This window comes from Lissotriton vulgaris, chromosome 5, assembly GCF_964263255.1.
Source record: "Lissotriton vulgaris chromosome 5, aLisVul1.2, whole genome shotgun sequence".
Classification (NCBI taxonomy): Eukaryota; Metazoa; Chordata; class Amphibia; order Caudata; family Salamandridae; genus Lissotriton; species Lissotriton vulgaris.
Genome location: NC_141693.1, coordinates 139657659 through 139678683, shown reverse-complemented (window position 1 = coordinate 139678683; position 21025 = coordinate 139657659). Strand labels below are relative to the sequence as shown.

The 21025-nt window shown below is 49.2% G+C and overlaps 1 protein-coding gene across 1 annotated transcript in view; it reads right to left on the bottom strand.

Annotated features, from left to right (window-relative positions):
• MYMK (myomaker, myoblast fusion factor) overlaps positions 1-18185 on the bottom strand; it is a 153582-nt gene extending 135397 nt beyond the window's left edge. Inside the window, exon 1 of the mRNA XM_086919990.1 lies at positions 18045-18185. Within this exon, the coding sequence (XP_086776116.1) occupies positions 18045-18179 (135 nt within the window). The 5' untranslated portion in view covers positions 18180-18185. The remainder of the gene's footprint in view (positions 1-18044) is intronic.
• Positions 18186-21025: the final 2840 nt, after the last annotated feature.

The window sequence follows — 21025 nt, the reverse complement described above, 5'->3', positions numbered from 1 at the left end:
CGATGGAATGGGGTGTTGCATCAGCTGCGCTCCTTACAAGATGTCTGCGGGGTGCTGGGTCTTACTGCTACGGAGGAGGACGGGGCTACACCCGCATGGAGGCGCCCTGAGCGGCGGGGCCGGCGGAGGTCGAGAAGGCGCCCATCGTCAGCGCCGGTGAGTCGCCCGGACTCGCCCACCATCAGAGCTGACATGGCGGAGGCCCTGAGGACTGCGGCCAGGACCTTGCCTGAATCTACTGGCGTGGCCTTGACGGCCTAATTTTCTCCGGGGGGAGAGACTCTTAGCTTTCACGAAGCTGGGCTGGGGGCTGGGGGGCGGGGGGGTGGTGTGTGGCTGGACGTCCACTTGATTTTTCTCTGCAGACTCGCCCATCTGGGCTAGACTGAGACTATGGGGTGTGGTTTTTTGCTTTTTGTTTTGGCTGGTTGCCATCAATGGTTTTTGGGGGGGTTTCATTGTTGGTTTGTCGTGGGGGGGGTCCTGTCCGAAGTTGTCCGAATGAGTACGATGCCGCCTCTGGCCTTCCCTGCGCCCCTACCCCGCGCGCCCCCTCCGCTGATCCCCCGCCTGCTGCATAGCGTGCTGTTTCCCTGGAGGCGATGCCACACTTGAAGGTAGTGACCCTTAATGTCAAGGGTCTGAATAACCCCGTAAAGCGTAGGGCGATCCTCTCCCTATTGGAGGGGTCGCAGGCGGATATTTGCCTCCTGCAGGAGACCCATTTACTCTCCAGGGATTGCCATAGGTTGCGCTCTGCCAAGTTCCCCACGCAACTTTTTTCCTCTGCTGCGACTAAGACCGCTGGGGTGGCCATTCTCCTAGCCAGTTCCTTTAGGGGGGAGGTGCTGTATAAACATGCCGAGCAGAAGGGGAGGCTCTTAGTGTATCGCATGCGCTTAGGGGGTGTTGCCTTTACGGTTGGTTCGGTCTACAGCCCAAACGACCACCAGGATCGTTTCCTGGACTCGGTGTTGGTGGACGTTACTGCCTCGCCCGACCGCCATGTCATCTTGGGGGGAGACCTGAATATGGTCTTCGACTCCACTCTTGATAGGTCTGCCCAGCGTTTTCCGCAGACAGGGGAGCTTTCTAAAGCGGTGCGGGACCAGATTGCAGAGATGGACCTGCATGATCTCTGGCGCACCATGCATCCCACCGATAGGGACTACTCCTACTTTTCCCACGCACACCGCACTTATTCGCGGTTGGATTATCTTTTGGTGAGCGGCCCACTTCGCTCGGCCGCTACGGCGGCGGACATCGGGGTCTTGTCTCTGTCCGATCATGCGCCGGTCTCCGGAGTTTTTGCGTGGCCGGCGCCCCCCCCCTCGAGAGGGATGTGGCGGCTTCGGGACACGCTTCTTCATAAGAAATCGGTGGTGAAGCGAATGGAGGAGGTCATCCAGGATTACCTGACCCACAATAGCAACTCTGACACGTCCCTGGCTACACAGTGGGCGGCTTTGAAAGCGGTCGTCAGGGGGGAGTTTATCTCCATTTCCTCGGCGGACAATAAGGAACGCCAGCGCAAGAGGGAGGAACTGACGGCGCAGGTTAGGGAGCTTGAGCAGGTCCTCCGCCGGACGGGGGCACCTCGGGTTTGGAAGCAACTGAAGGCGGCACGGAAACTCCTCTCTGCGCTGGATCTGGATCGAGCGGAATACGCAGCGCTGCGCCTGAGACATGCCTTTTACACCGGTGGAGACAGGTGCGGTAAGCTCCTGGCCCATAGGCTTAGGGTTGCGCAGCAACGCAATGTGGTGAAGGAGCTGGTGGGTGTGGATGGGATCCCGGTTTCTGGTGACGCGGAGGTGGCGGATACCTTTCGATCCTTTTACGAGGCACTGTACGCTTCAGAATCTTCCCCACCGGGAGAGGCTGAGGCCTATCTGGAATCCGTGACCCTCCCGGCCTTGGACCCCTCCCAGGCGGACCATCTAGAGAGGGACATTCACGTGGAGGAGGTTATCTCCGCGATCGCACGGCTGAAGCATGGCAAGGCCCCGGGCCCGGATGGTTACACGGCCTTGTTCTACAAGACCTTCTGTCCCACTATCGCCCCTCTCCTGGCTCGCTTGTTCAACTCCTTCTCCGAACCGGGCGCCATCCCACCGGACCTCCTCTCGGCGACTGTGTCGGTTATCCCCAAACCGGGGAAGGACCGGACCTTGTGCGGCTCGTACCGGCCCATTTCGCTCCTAAATGTGGACCTCAAGCTTTATACCGGAATCTTGGCGGCCAGATTGGGCCTACACTTACCAGGTTTGGTGGAGGCAGATCAGGCCGGTTTTGTACCCGGTAGGCAGACGGTCGACAACACGAAGAGAGTGACGCACGTCCTGGAAAAGGCCTCACGCATTCCGGGGGAGCGGATGCTGCTATCAGTCGACGCGGAGAAGGCCTTTGACAGAGTTCATTGGCCATACCTCGAGCTGGTCCTTGGGAAACTGGGGATCGGCGAGAAGTTCCGCACCATGGTCTTTAACTGCTACAGGAGACCGTCGGCGTCAGTGCGGGTCAATGGACATAGCTCCGGCAGCTTCACCATTGAGCGCGGCACGAGACAGGGTTGCCCTCTCTCGCCGCTCCTCTTTGCCCTTTATATGGAGCCGTTTGCGCAGAGGATTCGCGACAACCCGGACGCTATTGGGGTGAAGATGGGGCAATACACACACACTGTCAGCTTATACGCGGACGATGTCTTGTTGACCCTGGATGACCCCAGGCGGTCGCTCCCTGCCTGCATCCAGGAGTTGAACGCTTTTGCCCGCGTTGCGGGCTTTAAAATGAACATGACCAAGTCGGCTGCACTGGATGTGTCACTCTCCGCCGACACCAGACGGGACCTTCAAAGTCTCTTCCCTTTGCAGTGGTCCTCCTCCACGGTGCCTTATTTGGGCATTTTGCTTGCTCCCACCCTGCCTGCCATGGTCGCAGCTAACTATTCCTCTCTGGGCACGAAGATAAAGGAGGAACTCGGCCGTTGGAACAAGGGCCTGCTTTCGTGGCTGGGCCGTATTGCGGCGGTGAAGATGACGATATTGCCCCAGATCCTGTATCTTTTCCGCGCTCTACCTCTTCAGCCCCCCGTGGGCTGGATACGGCAGGCGCAGGCAGACATCTCCCGCTTTGTGTGGCAGGGCCGTAAGCCTCGGATGAAGCGGGTCCTCTCCATGCTTGCCCCAGAGGCGGGAGGTCTCGGAATCCCGGACCTCCGGATGTACTTTCAGGCGGCGCAGCTCCGGTACCTGGTGGAATGGAGCCGGTGGGAATCGGACAAACACTGGCTTTTTCAAGACCAGGCAGTTGCGGGCCGTACCCTCCAGGAGGTCCCGTTCCTACGGCGTGCTCACCGCCCGCCTAATCTCTACGCTTCCTTTATCACCCGGGTCCCGCTAAGAGTGTGGGACGCGGTGTGTGAGCTGCGGGAGCTCACCACTTTTCCGTCGCCGTTCTCTCCCATTGCTGACAACCCGGACTTCACTCCGGGCCTGGAGCCGGGGGCCTTTTCCCACTGGGTGAGTGCGGGATGTAGAGCGCTCTTCCAGATTTACGGGCCGGAGGGCGTGCTCCCCTTCCAGCAGCTCCGACAGGAGTTTGGCCTGACGGAGGGGGACAGACTGCGTTACATGCAGGTCCGCCACTGGGCTCTTCAACCCTCAGTGCGTGACGTCGCCGCCCGTACGATTACACCCTATGAGCGATGGTTGGTGACCCGGGCCTCGGACGCCAAACTCATCACTGATTTGTATAAATTTCTCCAACCCCCGCCGTTTCACTACCATAACCCGGGGAGGGAACGCTGGCACAGGGAACTAGGAAGGACCCTGAGCCACAAGGAGTGGGACAAGATTGCGTATCGGGCGAGGCACTCTGCGTACCACACTGGGCTGACGGAAACCTTCACTAAAGTGTCCACCTATTGGTACTACACCCCGGAGCGGCTCTACGAGATGCGCAAACTAGGCGATAAGGGTTGCTGGCGCGGCTGCGGACAGGAAGGCACCCTCACGCACATTCTCTGGGAGTGCCCGGTGCTGTCGGCCTACTGGAAGGAAGTCTTAGATGAGGTGGATAGGCATTTTGAGATTGAGCTCCCGCGCTTCCCCGCGTATGTCTTGCTTGGCCTCCCCAATGACTTGATGTACCCGCTGAAATCCCGCAGGGGCAGGCAGATTGCGATTGCGCTCGGCTCAGCCGTTCAGAACATACTTGTCCTCTGGCGCACCCCCACTACCCCCTCTATCACTGGGTGGTTGCATAGGCTCTGGCAGGTACTGGGTATGGAGAAGATATCACTAACGGTGGCTGGGAATGTTGACCAGTTCGAGGAGCTCTGGCATCCCTTTTTGGCACTGCTGTCCACGGAATTTCGCGAGCTGACGTGCCCACGGTACTTGCGCCTCCTTAGGCTGACTCCACCGGCGCCTGCTGCGGAGTGATTGTGCGGATTGGGGACCGGGGGCTGGGGGAGGGGAGTGGGGCTATATACTTCTAATGCTGCTTTCGGACAGGGATGTTGGGGTGTTGTTTTCCTTTCTTTCCTCCTTGCTTTTCTTTCTTCTTCTCCTTTTCTGGGGTCGAGGGGCTGGTGGTGTGGTATGCTTCTTTTTTTGCTGTGCCGCAGAGTGTTATTTTGGCTTGGCCTTGCTTAGGGAGTGGGGGCCTATGGGGGGTTGTTTACAGTGCCTTACTGCCTCATGTTTTTTTGCCTTGTTACCCTCTGGGGCACCCTGCCTCCCTCTTCTTCTGCTGACTCGCTGCAACGTTTCGCTTTTTGTAATGTATGTTTGCCTGACCTCCTGCTCCCCTCCCCGTGTTTTTTATGCCTTAATAAAATACTTTAAACCTTAAAAAATCCTAACTATATATACCTACTGGCGACCGCCAGTAGGTAATATATATATATGCTTACAGAGAGGCAGGATAAAGATGTGAGGTGAGTTCTAGGATGTGGAAATGTAGTGTTTCTTCGAGGAGCTAGGTCTTCATAATTTTGTCTCATTTCCATGAAGTAGGTTGTACGTGGGAGGGTAGTCATATTGTGTGGTGATGTGTCTTTGAGGACATTCTTGAATTGTTTTGAAGTTACTACAATGGGTTGCATTATTAAATATTTGACCCCGGAATATCGACCTACAAGAATATTGTGGGCAGAATATTGTGTGACAAAACACATATATATATATATATATATATATATATATATATATATATATATATATATATATATATATATATATATATATATATATGTATATATATATGTGTGATCAAGGCCGCCTGTACGGCTGAAACGCATTATGGTAGAGGCTAAATAAAGAAGAATTGCTGCACGAAATTGTTGGTCTGCACTCGTTCTTACCCGAAGGAAAAGGGTGGTGTGGCGATGTGAGCTGATATATATATATATATATATATATATATATATATATATATATATATATATATATATATATATATATATATATATATATATATATGTTTTGTCACACAATATTCTGTGTCATGTGATCAAGTCCCCCCGGCAGGGCCGAAACGCGTCATGGCTACCAGCGTTTGTTTGTTACTGACCATGCAAATAAACTAAAAGGCAGTTGAAAACAGCTTTGTGGTCCGTGCTCTCTGTGTGCATCCTGCGAATGAAAAGCAGCAGCAATAGGAGTTTTCGGCTATATATATATATATATATATATATATATATATGTTTCCCGGTTCGAAGATCACTCCAGGCACAGACTCAGTGAAAGCAGGCAGCATTTCTTTATTTCTTTTAGGGGTAAATACGACTGCCACACTGAGTATGCCATATATATTCTCACCTGTACATGTGGCTTACGTTATGTAGGCAGTACGAGAAATCCTGTACACATGCGTATCCTGCAGCACATCCGTGCCATCATTAATTGCGACCCGGCTTATCCGGTAGCCAGACATTTTAAAATAAGCCACAACAAAGACGTTAACTGTCTTACTTATTTTGTGATTGATCAGGCACCGGTACTTAAGCGAGGTGGAGACAGAGACAAGGCTTTAAGGCAATTAGAGACAAGATACATTCTTAATCTCAACAGCAAACATCCTAATGGCCTTAACGATAGAGAGGACATGCACACCTTTCTGTAAACGAACTCACCTTGTCTTGTCCCTAAATCCATCTCTCTAATTATGGTCATAATAACTGCAGGCACTACCTGCCAGTAATTGTTGATAGCTATGTTTGTAAATTCGTGACATCATGAGAAGTGTTTATTGGCTTCTTCTCTCAGACCTTGAATTTTATCTCTTTCCATTATCACTTTTTAAACTTCCCTTTTTGTTGCACTATTATCACTCAGCACTTTAAACTTGGATTGCGAACTTGCAACACATGGTTACCTAATCTACCAAGGGTTCTCTCCCGGGATCGGGACAGTCAAACTATCCAGGTTAACCATTCCAGCACTAGCACTTTAAATTGAAACTGCTCATATAACATGTAACGCGAGGTTCAAGCATAATATTTTAGCGAGGCAGCTTGAGTATGCATTCACACCAACTACATCATGGCAATGATAATTTCCATTGCGGCAATATATACTGTTATTTGCACATCTATTTTAGCATAACATGAATGTGTATATGCAAATCAATCATTATTAAATGGCTTTTTTAATAGGGTCTTTTAAATAATCAATTTTAACATATCTATATGTTATTTATTTTGTGCATGTAAATCATGATGTAAATGTTATTTGTTAGATGTATTTGTCATACGATGTCATGCTGCTAGCTTATTTTGCACAACCTAACGCATTTATGTGGTTATAAATGTTCCATTGTTACTTTAACAAATGGCAGTATTATGGGTGCTTAGTAACGTGCTGTTGTGTATGTAAAACGCTGTTTTGCAATGCCACCAATCCTGTGCACATGTAAATACTCCACACTTGGAGTCTATCTTCAGTGTTTATCACCAGAGCACGTGGTGTCATCACGAGAAAAAAATGAGTGTGTGCCCTATTTAAAGTGAACACTACTGCATGTCCGCCATGTGATCAAGGGCAGTTCCTGCCCGAAACGCGTCATGCCTACCTTAACTGCCAATGGATAATAAACCTTTGCTGTGAACACTCTGAAAGCTGTGTGGTGGTCCGTACTTTTCTGTGGTTACAGCCTGGGAAGCAGAAATTAACATATATATATATATATATATATATATATATATATATATATATATATATATATATATATATATATATATATATATATATATATATATATATATATATATATATATATATATATATATATATATATATGTATATATATATATATATATATATATATATAAATATATATATATATATGTATATATATATATATATGTGTGATCAAGGCCGCCTGTACGGCTGAAACGCATTATGGTAGAGGCTAAATAAAGAAGAATTGCTGCACGAAATTGTTGGTCTGCACTCGTTCTTACCCGAAGGAAAAGGGTGGTGTGGCGATGTGAGCTGATATATATATATATATATATATATATATATATGTTTTGTCACACAATATTCTGTGTCATGTGATCAAGTCCCCCCGGCAGGGACGAAACGCGTCATGGCTGCCAGCGTTTGTTTGTTACTGACCATGCAAATAAACTAAAAGGCAGTTGAAAACAGCTTTGTGGTCCGTGCTCTCTGTGTGCATCCTGCGAGGGAAAAGCAGCAGCAATAGGAGTTTTCGGCGAGATATATATATATATATATATATATATATATATATATATATATATATATGTTTCCCGGTTCGAAGATCACTCCAGGCGCAGACTCAGTGAAAGCAGGCAGCATTTCTTTATTTCAGAAAGGATTTAAAAGCATTACGCGTTTCAGAGTAAAAACTCCTTGTTCACAGGCATCTCCATTGGCTGCGCAGTATTGAGAAGGCATTGTCCCAGCATGCTCTTTTCACAGGTGAGTTCATTGTATTGCATGCTGGGATGTATAGTACTTCGGTCCAAAATGCCCTCATTTTCAAAGTTTTGTCCTTTAGTAAGTTCTGCGCTTCCACACAATAATTATTCATTATGTCATTTGCCCTTCGTGGTTGACGTCAACCATGAGTCCCAGTGTTGCCAAACTCCACCCACTTAGGGAGGACGACACCAGCTGTTCAAACAAAAACATGTTTGACTAGCGTGAAGAGAACATGGTGTTGAACTGCGTACAGTCCATGAGGAAGGGGCGTTTGTTGGCCCGAAACGCGTCGGACTCAATTTTTAATTCAAGGGAACCTGTGAACATTGCAGAGGAGCCAAACACAGACCGGAGAGTCGGATGAAGCGGTGAGCCCTCCCGAAGCGCTTGCGTATTTTGCTCTACTATATTCAGGCGACCAGCCTCGGTCGCGGAAGGAGCTCCACTCTGATGGCGGAACATGTATCCTGTCCTAAGAGACTGAGGCAAGATCAAACACACTTGCCTGTCAGCGCAACATCCATTTGAATATAACGTGATGCCCGCAGCTTCCCTCCCATCCTACTTAAGGATTTTAATGACTGTAATGAAAGTGCAGACACGCCAACCTACTTAAGGTCATTATTTTCTTTCTCTTCACAGGAATATGTCAACCATGAGTCCCGGTTTTGCCAACTCCACCCACTTAGGGAGGACGACGCCAGCTGTTCAAACAAAAAAGCATTTGACTAGCGTGAAGAGAACATGGTGTTAAACTGCACACAGTCCATGAGGAAGGGGCGTTTGTTGGCCCCGTAACGCGTCAGACTCAACTTTTAATTCAAGGGAACCTGTGAACATTGCAGAGGAGCCAAACACAGACCGGAGGGTCGGATGAAGCGGTGAGCCCTCCCGAAGCGCTTGCGCAATTTGCTCTACTATATTCAGGCGGCCAGCCTCGGTCGCGGAAGGAGCTCCACTCTGATGGCGGAACATGTATCCTGTCCTAAGAGACTGAGGCAAGATCAAACACACTTGCCTGTCAGCGCAACATCCATTTGAATATAACGTGATGCCCGCAGCTTCCCTCCCATCCTACTTAAAGATTTTAATGACTGTAATGAAAGTGCAGACACGCCAACCTACTTAAGGTCATTATTTCCTTTCTCTTCACAGGACTACGTCAACCATGAGTCCCGGTGTTGCCAAACTCCACCCACTTAGGGAGGACGACGCCAGCTGTTCAAACAAAAACGCGTTTGACTAGCGTGAAGAGAACATGGTGTTGAACTGCGCACAGTCCATGAGGAAGGGGCGTTTGTTGGCCCCGAAACGCGTCAGACTCAATTTTTAATTCAAGGGAACCTGTGAACAGTGCAGAGGAGCCAAACACAGACCGAAGGGTCGGATGAAGCGGTGAGCCCTCCCGGAGTGCTTGCGCACTTTGCTCTACTATATTCAGGCGGCCAGCCTCGGTCGCGGAAGGAGCTCCACTCTGATGGTGGAACATGTATCCTGTCCTAAGAGACTGAGGCAAGATCAAACACACTTGCCTGTCAGTGCAACATCCATTTGAATATAACGTGATGCCCGCAGCTTCCCTCCCATCCTACTTAAGGATTTTAATGACCGTAATGAAAGTGCAGACACGCCAACCTACTTAAGGTCATTATTTTCTTTCTCTTCACAGGACTACCTCAACCATGAGTCCCGGTGTTGCCAAACTCCACCCACTTAGGGAGGACGATGCCAGCTGTTCAAACAAAAACGCGTTTGACTAGCGTGAAGAGAACATGGTGATGAACTGCGCACAGTCCATGAGGAAGGGGCGTTTGTTGGCCCCAAAATGCGTCGGACTCAATTTTTAATTCAAGGGAACCTGTGAACATTGCAGAGGAGCCAAACACAGACCGGAGGGTCGGATGAAGCGGTGAGCCCTCCCGAAGCGCTTACGCAATTTGCTCTACTATATTCAGGCGGCCAGCCTTGGTCGCGGAAGGAGCTCCACTCTGATGGCGGAACATGTATCCTGTCCTAAGAGACTGAGGCAAGATCAAACACACTTGCCTGTCAGTGCAACATCCATTTGAATATAACGTGATGCCCGCAGCTTCCCTCCCATCCTATTTAAAGATTTTAATGACCGTAATGAAAGTGCAGACACGCCAACCTACTTAAGGTCATTATTTTCTTTCTCTTCACAGGACTACGTCAACCATGAGTCCCGGTGTCGCCAAACTCCACCCACTTAGGAAGGACGACGCCAGCTGTTCAAACAAAAACGCGTTTGACTAGCGTGAAGAGAACATGGTGTTGAACTGTGCACAGTCCATGAGGAAGGGGCGTTTGTTGGCCCCGAAACGCGTCGGACTCAATTTTTAATTGAAGGGAACCTGTGAACAATGCAGAGGAGCCAAACACAGACCGGAGGGTCGGATGAAGCGGTGAGCCCTCCCGAAGCGCTTGCGCAATTTGGTCTACTATATTCAGGCGGCCAGCCTGGGTCGCAGAAGGAGCTCCACTCTGATGGCGGAACATGTATCCTGTCCTAAGAGACTGAGGCAAGATCAAACACACCTGCCTGTCAGCGCAACATCCATTTGAATATAACGTGATGCCGGCAGCTTCCCTCCCATCCGACTTAAGGATTTTAATGACCGTAATGAAAGTGCAGACACGCCAACCTACTTAAGGTCATTATTTTCTGTCTCTTCACAGGACTACGTCAACCATGAGTCCCGGTGTTGCCAAACTCCACCCACTTAGGGAGGACGACGCCAGCTGTTCAAACAAAAACGCGTTTGACTAGCGTGAAGAGAACATGGTGTTGAACTGCGCACAGTCCATGAGGAAGGGGCGTTTGTTGGCCCCGAAACACGTCAGACTCAATTTTTTATTCAAGGGAACCTGTGAACATTGCAGAGGAGCCAAACACAGACCGGAGGGTCGGATGAAGCGGTGAGCCCTCCCGAAGCGCTTGCGCAGGTTGCTCTACTATATATATATATAGCTTCAGAAAAAAAAACTTTTTGTTATTTGGTGTAAATCTGTTCAGTAGTTTTTAAAATATTCAAAGGAATGTTAATTTGTATATATAGGGATGTGGATCCTCCGAGGTTCCAACAGTCCATGGACGGAAATGTGATTGGCTGCCAACAGTTCAGCAGGAAGTGTTGGCAGCCATCTTGAGTCTCAAAACATACCATTGAAAAGAAAAGAGAAGGGGGCGGTATAGGAATACCCTGAGTGCTTAGGCCTCTTGATGGCGGTTCTGCAGGGACCCTATAGGGCAAAAAAAGCATTTTAAAAAAATCAAATTTGGCAGGAGTTGTGGCTTCTACCGAAAAAGAAAAAGTAAAGAAGTGCGGTCTCCCACACTTCTGTAATGCTTATTCCCCAGTTGGACCAGGTCCCAGGGGTATGTTGAATTATAAAAAGGAGAGAGCACATGAAAGCCCCAGGAACCGCCATCTCCCTTGGTAAAATCTGCATAAATAAATGTGGTGGGGACCACGCTGTCCCCCCCAGCAGCTTGGGGGACGGCTATCTCCCTGGGGCACTTTAAAATATTTATGTGGGTGGGCCCACTGGACCTCCTATGCCCAGGGGGCCACCACCTCCCCAGGGCTAAATGAAAAGAAATTGGGGGCCTCGTGGACCCACCGTGCCCAAGGGACCACCATTGCCCCAGCCTAAACTGTTATTTATGGGGGGCTCACGGATCCCCCGGGGACCCGGGTAGCACCACCTCCCCAGGGCCAGCCCATCAACTACAAAGGAGGGAGCAGCACCCCTCCAGGGGCCAATAACTGCCAGGGGACCACCACCCCCAGGGCTGGCTCTTGCTTTGTACCAGGGTGCCCACCTCTGGGACAGAGCTGTTTGCTGTGGCTTGAATAAACAAAAAGAGAGCAAATACTGTGGTTGATTTACCAAACAGTCCCCAACTGAATTGGGACCCAGACTAACAATGACTCAATTGCTAGTCGGAATTAGAAATATATCAATTGTATTTATTTTTATATTCGGAAATTCCTTATTTTTATACACAAACCAAAAATGGCAAAGGACTTTTTACATTTTATATGTATATATATACAAAAAGGACAGCTAAGAGTGAGTGATATGAATTACAGTGTAGGACAAACAGTCAGTGAGTTGGGCATACGGCTTTCACACATCAGTCATTCCACATTCACACTCGTATTCATTCCATACCATAACAAACAATGTGCATGTGAGAAAAGGTAGAACAGGGGGGAAGGGGTCAAGTGAGCACAATCAAGGGCAGATCAAAAACACTTTAAATGTTGAAAAAATACTTAATATCACAACAGTTAAATGATAAACATAATATGTATTCCTTATTGACCAAAACCTAACAACAAAAAGCTTTAACAACTCCCAACAAGTCATAGCAAATACTCGGCTTCCAGCCAGCAAGAGCAGAGAAATGCTCTCACTTGCTGGAAGCTGAGCTTTCAGCTGTTTCCCTGCCCACTGTCAAGCGAGCATGGAAACAGACAAACGGATAGCTTACACAAATAGGGAGCTGCATGTTCAGCAGCTCCCTGAGTATGAAAGCAATTGCGGCTCCAGCAAGAATTGGGAAACAAGAAGGGACCGTGGGAGCCTTCAGGCTCAACCCATGGTTTCATTGCACACTGGGTGCCCTGGGAGCACCCGGGTAACCATGCAGGGCCCTGGGGGGATGTAGTCCAAAGATTCAGGCTACAATAATTTGTCACTCATAGGAGACTGCACGCAGCGTTACTCCTCTACCTAGATTATAATGAAATATGTCTGTCTAGCTGTAATACATGTGTTTTTACACTTAGACAACCGAATGTCTCATTATTATTATAACTAAGCATTATTGCTTTCACCTGAGGGCAAAAAAAAGCTGTTAACTACACTCCCATAATTATGGGTCAGAGGTGCAAAGGGACAATAATTACCAGCTGTTATTCCTCTGCAAGTAAGTTAATGGATCTATTAGTGCCCCACCTCCTGACTGGTGAATTCAAATCACCCTCAGTCGAAGGTCCGGCGCTCCTCTGATGGCTACACCAGCTCTTTTGTTAGAAGTTGCTCTCACTTTCACTCTGTCCTGGAACCTGCCCTTCACTCTGAAAGTGAAAATCTGAGCTCAAATGCAAACCTGACAACTCACACGGCACCACTATGTGACACACAATGTCGGCTCCTATCACCCGGTCCCACAGTGAGGAGAAGATATCACATGGTGGCAGGGAAAATTAGCTGAAAAACCACTGCATACAGTGGTTTCTTTGAACTGCCAACGTCCATTAAAGGGTATAAAAACACCCCAGGACATCGGCACCAGCCTCAGCAAGGTTTCTTTTTAGTTTTTGGAGGAAGGAGTTTGGGGGAGGGTAGGAGGGTAGGAGCAAAAGTGCCTCTTGGGTACTCCTGGGCACAAAGCTCTACCCCCTCCAAGTCCCGCTCGCTCCTCACACAGTGAGATTTTTTCTCAGGTTGGCAGATATGCAAATGCAGCAAAACAGTAGAAAGAAATAAACAAACATGTCGGTTTATAGTTTTTTCCCCATTTTTTTAATATTGTTTTGGCTTATATTTCCCATTTGAGAAGGAAGGAGATGGGCCCCATTGAGAAAAAGTGAGAGCAGCTTCTGGCGGTAGAGATGCTTCTGAAGCTTCAGAGGAGCCCCACCATTGGCAGCTCCTCCGCTAAGGCAAAGGAGAGTGGCCCCACTGCTCAAAAGGAAAAATAAAATGATAATAATGTATCATTATTGTCATTTTAACCTTCCTATTGAGTCAGTAGCTCTAAGGGCGGGGTGGAGCAGGGCTGGACAGGCAGAGGGAGGAGTTCTTTGAACTCCCTTAGTACGCACGACTGCTTGGCTGGCCCTCTTGGGCTGGCCAAACAGTTATGCGCACTTTGCATCTCCCCAACCAGGATGTAATGCACAGCCTAGTGAGGACCATGACCAGCCTCTCATTCCCCATCTGAGCGCTGATCCACGGTGCTCACACATCATCACTTATTAGAGGAAGATCAATTTGGCTTCCGGCCGGCTCATGGGACATAAACAGCGTTGGTCACTGTCGTGGACGAGCTTCAAAGGCGTGCAGACAGGGGACAAGCAGCGGTTTTGATCCTGCTTGATATGTCTGCCGCCTTTGATACGGTTAACCATGAGATCCTGTTGGGCCGCTTAAGTGTTGCTGGGGTGTGAGGTAGCGCTCTGAGGTGGTTTCGGTCATTCCTGCAGGACAGACAGCAGGCGCTGTCCCTGCCTCCCTTCCGATCGGCTTTCTCCAATGTCTCACACGGGGGTGCCGCAGGGATCAGCAATTAGTCCCATTCTTTTTAACTTATATTTAAGACCTCTGATCTCACTTATTAAAGCCTACAAAATTAAAATAATAAACTACGCTGACGACACGCAGATGATCCTCTCCTTTCAGGGAGAGAAATCTACACCTGTGGAGGTATTCCACAATTGCCTGCATGATACGTCATGCTGGCTAAAGAACAATTCACTCCAGTTTAATGCTGGGAAGACGGAGGTGCTTTTCAGCACTGGGAATAAGATCTCCCGGCCATTTCCAGAGAACTTTTGGCCTCCTGAGACAGAGATTAAAGTGCGACCAGTGGAATCAGTTCGCAACCTAGGGGTCATGCTGGATCAGAAGCTCAGCATGGAGACACACGTCAAAAAGATGACCTCCTGCTGTTTTGCTATCTTGCGGTCTTGGCGGAAGATCATGCCATTATTACCATCTCAGGCACGCGCTCTGGTGGCAAGGTGTACGATCCTTAGTAGGTTGGACTACTGTAATGCCTTGCTACTGGAGTGCCCTGGCTTCCTTCTGGATAGGCTCCAAAGACTGCAATCAGCAGCTGCTAGGTTGGTTTTGGGGCTTCCTAGGAGAGCACATGCGCAGGCGGCCTTGGCAAAGCTGCACTGGCTCCCTTTGAGACAGAGGGTACAATTCAAGGCCCTCTGCCTCGTTTTCAAGGCCTTACACGGAATAGGCCCTCTACCCCTGCAAGCCAAATTTGCGTGGTATTCCCCAACCAGGCTGCTTCGTTCCTCAGCGGCTAGGTTGGTGAGAGTGCCTAGGTTTAGGAAGACTAGATCAGGGGGTAGATCTTTTGAGGTGGCCGCGGCCAAGCTCTGGAATTCACTCCCGTGCGAAATCAGGCAAATCAAGGAGCTTCTCTCGTTCAGAAAAAAGGTTAAAACCTGGCTGTTTCCTTAGTATGTGTAACCTGCTCGTTCTGTCCTGTTCTGTCTGACACTCCCGCCCTCTTTGAGCCACCAGCGCCAGGATGCCTGCAAGACAGTGCGCTTTATAAGACACATAAATAAATAAATAAATAATCACAACACTGCATTGCAGCATTGTGATAGGTTCAGGGGAGCCCGGGTGATTCCTGCTGCTTCCTGCTGCCGGACCAGAGACAGGAAGAAGAGGACAGAGGAGAGGCGGCTGCCGGCCGTTTTCAGGTAAGTCTTTTTTTTCTTTTTTCCTTGTACCTGCCTCCACCACACCAACCGGCCGTTAGCAGCCGCTACTGCCGCAGACCTTGGAGGGAGTGTGAGTTGTAGCCACCAAACAAGGCACGCTGGAGAGACCGGCAGATACGTTATAAGGCATGGGCAACGTGGGCATTTAACTATGGGTCCCACCTAGGACAGGGAACTTTCTCTCACTCTATCACACGTCTGTTTATTTCAACGTTTAACAGATTATTCAGTATTGCTTGGCATAGTAGGTCTTGAATTAGTAGAAAATGGGCAATAAAATGCAACGTTATTTTGAAAAGGGACCCTTAAAGTAGGTTTTGCCTGGGACCCTCAAAATCTTGGAGATAACGATGGAAGCAGAGAGGTGGTAGCCACAAAATGCCACTTTTGCAGTCTTCCAATGGTAGCTGTAGCCCGCAAGGAAAAGCATTCTCATTTGCTTGCCAGCTTCCCATATTATACCCTGGAGCTAATTATAAATATTTAAACATTAGTGGGCGTAGTAGTGGTGGTGGAAGTAGCTATAGTATGTTGCTATTTTTTTCTAGCTTCTTTTCTTTCTTTCTTCCATTGAAAACAGACAGCTACAACCTAAAGGTTGTGGCATTGCAGGAATTGCAACACCTCTTTGTTCCCCTTTTCCCCTAAGTTACGGTACCCGGACACGACCCTCTTAATCATGTCCTACCTGCTTAAAGGGACACCAGGAAGTGAGTCCCATGGGCACATTATTAAGGGAAGCGCTGCCTCACAGTGGACAGATGTGTGCAGCCGACATGACTCTGTGGCAGAGGTTGGTTGAATGGAACAGGCGGAGTTGGGCGCCTGGCGGTGGGAGGCGCAGGTTGGGACACAGAGCCCACTGGGGCCAGGGAGGATGGCCCAGCTGCCTACGCACATGGAAACAAGGACTGCTCGCCCAGCAGTGCCTTGACAAATGTCACCGTCTCCTTCATTTGTTCACAGATGACAGGTGTTCGGTGGCCTGGGAGAGGCAGAAAACCGAAGCCTGGACAGCGGAGCTGGGGGCAGGAGGGGCCCCGCCCCAGAGGCAGCGCTGTGTGCTGTGCTGGAGAGCCCTAAGCCGGAGAGTGGTGAAAGTGTAGACTAACAGACTGGTGCCTGAAATGACTGTGAGTTCTGTGTCTTAAGCCTAACTTACAGTCGGTCCTGGATGCTGGGTCAAGAAGGCCAAAGTTGAATATGAGAAAAGCGAAATTCCATGTCCCAGCATGGTTAGTGCTATTGGCTAGAATGCCAGGGTTGTCTAAAAGTTACCCATGAGACATAGGACCAGTCAGAAGATGTACAAGGCAGGTATCTGGGCCATTTCTGACCACCCCTTCTGCCTCTGCGTGCTGGAGTGTCCACACGGGCCCCAAATTCTACCGAGTGAGAGCAGCGATTGCGTCCAGTCAATTCCAGGTTCAATTTAGAGGGTAAATTATGTATGTGTGTAGAAAAAAACTGCACTTTCCCTCAGGTCTATTTTCGCCTAAAAACACGCCCGTGGTCCTCGGTCTCTCTGGAGTTCCCCTTTGACCCATAGGACCAGTCTAGCCCTGCCTGGGGGCATTAGGACGACCTCCGCAGTGTGCGAGGGTCTGTGGCCATCGCTCTGCCCAACTCATGGAGAGCAAACCACAGGTCATCAAAGCCTGGAACCAAAGTGGAAGGGACTTAGCCGGTCCTAAGATGAACAAGGCAGGAAATAGCACCAAAAGATGACCACTAAATTGAAGGAAGGGATATAAACAGAGGAAACAAGCAAAATAGTGGTAAAGGGTTGAGGGTTCAAATTGGCAGCTATGGAAACATGGGCATTCAGGAAAAAGTAAACATTGACCCAAAACAGGCAGAGAATGAAGAATGTGAATTATAGCAGTCATGTTGGATCAAGGACCCCATAATAAAAGACACAGAATTGGTCATCGGTGTTAAAACATGCTTTTCCCCTTCAAATCCCCTTTCTCTGTTAAATGTGTGCAGCGATACGCACAGCTGATCTGGCATGGACCCCAAAACAACGCAAGGCGATGTCTGACTTGCCAATTTTTGTTGTTGTTGTGTGTTCCTTCCATGCCTGCAACTGAAGGTTTTACTGCGGAGCTGCATCCTTAGTTACAACTCTGAAGCCGGCGGTGACACAGGGAGCCGGCACTGGCCGGAAAGCGCGCGTGGAGTCTAGATTTATTTGCCTGTCGATAGCTGTTTCCAGTGGGACACTTCAAGCTGTGCGGCTGCTGGAACTGGCCGTCTAAACACTCTTTCTTTCATGCATTTTATGTTTCGTCGTGTTGCCAGCAGAGCAACAATGGAGACACATTTTTGAGCGCAGACGCTCTATTATTACACTGGAAAACCACATCTCCAAGCGCCAAGAAGCGCGTGCGCGCGTCGCTGGGAACAGCACGCCGCGCTGCCTGTAATGCCAAAAAGTCGAAGCAGGATTTCAAAACAAAGAGGGAATGAGAGAAGACATCCCGATCGTGGCATGGACACTGGCCTGGCAGCGCGGGCTGGCTGTGTTCCCTCCACCCCCTTACCCCCTCCCCACTCACCCCCGAAAGAGAAGAGCGGGTCTTACCGCAATGAAGAACATGGTGAAGAAATAAACCATGGACTCCATGTGGAAGCGCCTCTTGGCGGCGATGCTGATGGTGGGGAGGAAGGCCAGGCTGCTGATGGTCGGGAGCAGGACTTTAGCTACGATGGAGCCCATTGCAAATCCGGACCGGCCTTCTGCGCTGCTGTAGCCCGCGGGCGTGTGAAGAGAGGCACGCGCCACACTTGGGCTTTAACATGTCAAACCACAGCAGTGGCCATGCCACACGGGTACGACAGGTGGCACCGAGTGGAATGTCACGACAGCTGATCTCGGAACACGTGACGCCTCTCGGCTCCAGCTGCCTCGAGAGACAGTGATGCTAGTATTCCGAAAGAAGACCGGCAAACTAGTGCGCGCCTAGGGTTAGTCCTCGTGAAACCCTGCCGGCTTCACACTCCTCACCGAACTGGCTTAGCAAAGGTGCCATGACCATAATGCAAGCAAAGAACATACCCCCACCTCCCGCGTTTATAGTGAAAAAACAAATGGCATGTAGCGAAGTGCAATGGGCCTTTCGGACCCCTGGGGCCCGACGCAACCGCACCTGCTGTACAAGCGACAGCTAAGCCGCTGGTCACGGGACGCCTTTCAGTGGGACGGTACTGGCTGTACCGTGCGCCCGCGCCCAGGGCCGGGTAAGCAGAATGCCAGCTGTGAAGTGCACTTGTGGGCACGTCCCTCGTTCCCAAACCAGTGCACAAGGATAGTTGTGCTCAGTTAAGTATTCTTCTAGCCGGACTGGTCAAAGCAGGTGAACGGGTCATACTCTGTCCTCTTCTGGCAGAGGCCTCCATGCAGCGTCTTCTATTGGTTCTGTGGTGTGTCATCCCTCATCCTATGGGGTTCTTGCATTGCAATGCATGATGGACAATTTCACATCTCAAAAGTGCTCTGAATCATCACACATTAAAACGTTTTATCACATAGAGGCCTTCTATCTTTAAAGCAACTTTTTTATTTTCTTTTTTATTGCAAAAGGCTTTTTTTTGTTTAGGGAGGACTAAAAATGCAAGCCAGGCCCATTGACTTTGCCAATGCTTCATATTCAAGATGAAGATGCCGTTGGTCCCCTTTACTGGTCATTCCGTTCGCAGCACGCAGATCCAGTTGACATTCAAGACTGCCAAGAATGCTGGTATGTTCCAGAGTCACTTGCGAATAAAATGAGTGAGGAATGAGTCTTTGCTGGGTGTGTTACAGGCATCTTTGCTGGGTGTGTTACAGGCATCTTTGCTGGGTGTGTTACAGGCATCTTTGCTGGGTGTGTTCCAGGCAGGTGGCCCTGTCTTGTTACTTGAAGCCTTTTTTTTACCCATAGGCAAATATTTTCTAGGCACTGTAGGTTTTACACTTGAAGTCCTCTTACCAAGTTGGCCTCTACCTGGCCTGGAAACTCCTCACCGGAGTTACAGATGCAAAGGGCATCACAACTCTGGGGGTGAGGGTGTAAATGCCCCAATTCCAAGTTTTGGGGTGATAATATGCCGAATCGATGGCGCTCACCGCCAAAGCATGGAACTCCCCCCCCCCCTCTCCAACTCCGCACGGCACCCCCACTGACCCACTACAGAAAGGGACTCAACACCTGACTCTTCGACTGACACCGGCAGCACATCGCCTGGATACCCCGAGGTGATTACTGGGGCGTTACAGGTACTGAGTGATTGATTGATTTCTACCCCTGCTTCCTTGCCTGGTATTTAATTTTGAGACTTTACCTGCTCAAAATACTCCTAAGCAGGAGGGCTTTCATTAGACAGCACAATAGACAGCAGGGTCATGGACCAGGTCCAGCAGACTCGATAATTCTCACCTCGGAGCCTACTCTAACCAGAGATCACACTCGGCAACTCTGGGCATTAGCTTGCTTTATCTCCACAACGGCCCCTCACATTCGCCGGGGATGCCTGGTTTCACCTTGGAGATACCCAGTAGGGACCATCTCACAGGGAAAGCCAGGACCGGTTCCCCAGCGGTCTATTGCGCAGAGATACTCCTTCGGGAGTCGATTCTAGCGCGTTAGAAACCCGCAATTATATGGGGTTGCAGTGGGATTAATGGCTAGAACTTGTGTGTAGGACACAACATTACTTCCTAAGTTATCCAGAGTTGTATCAACAGAGAGTGGGGGAGACGTCTCAGCACCAAACACAGCTTGTGGAACCTGCCACAGGCAGTCAAAGCAAGCACAACGGAAGCACAGAGGAACAGTGTTTTACTGCCTGTTTAAGCACATAGGTTTGCTAATTAGGATAGAGAAGCGGTACCAGAAATAAAGAAAATAACAAATAAAAAGATAAATACTTGTTTTTGGTTTGGAATGCATACATAGATGAATGGAAAAATTAGTTAACCCCTTGGGCGCGGCCGCGATTCTGCGCCTGTGCGGCAGAATCGCGAGTGGGTGGGTTTAGGACGGCCCCCAGCCGTCATCAGCACACGCCCACCGTAGTGCATGACGGCTGGGGGCCGTCATCAGCATCGAAGGGGTTAAGAGATGCATGGATGAATACATGGATGATTACATATATATGTAGACAAATGAATTGATTATTTTATCAAAGGGTGCATGTATATAGGACAGATTTACAGGCAAATAATCTCTAGATTTTAATAGGACTCTGACAGGACTGGAAGTTATTGTCTTGATAATAAATAGACTCTAAGGACCTCATTTATATCCCGGTGCTAGTTGTGAAAAGAATACAAATTGTGCTTGTGCTCAGTGTAGCACAATCACCCATTTACAAGTCAGTGCAAAAAATGTTGACTCCTGTTTTGCAATAGCTTTTGTCACTTGCTTTCAGCAGGCAAGATTGAGGGCGCTGAAAATGTTTGAGTGACTGTGAGTGTTTTAAAAATGTGTTAAATATATAAAAGAAGGTGTATTGATGAATCAGTAGGTATGTGAGTGCCTGCATGGATGATTCAGTGGGTGTTTCACTGACTGTATAAGTGAG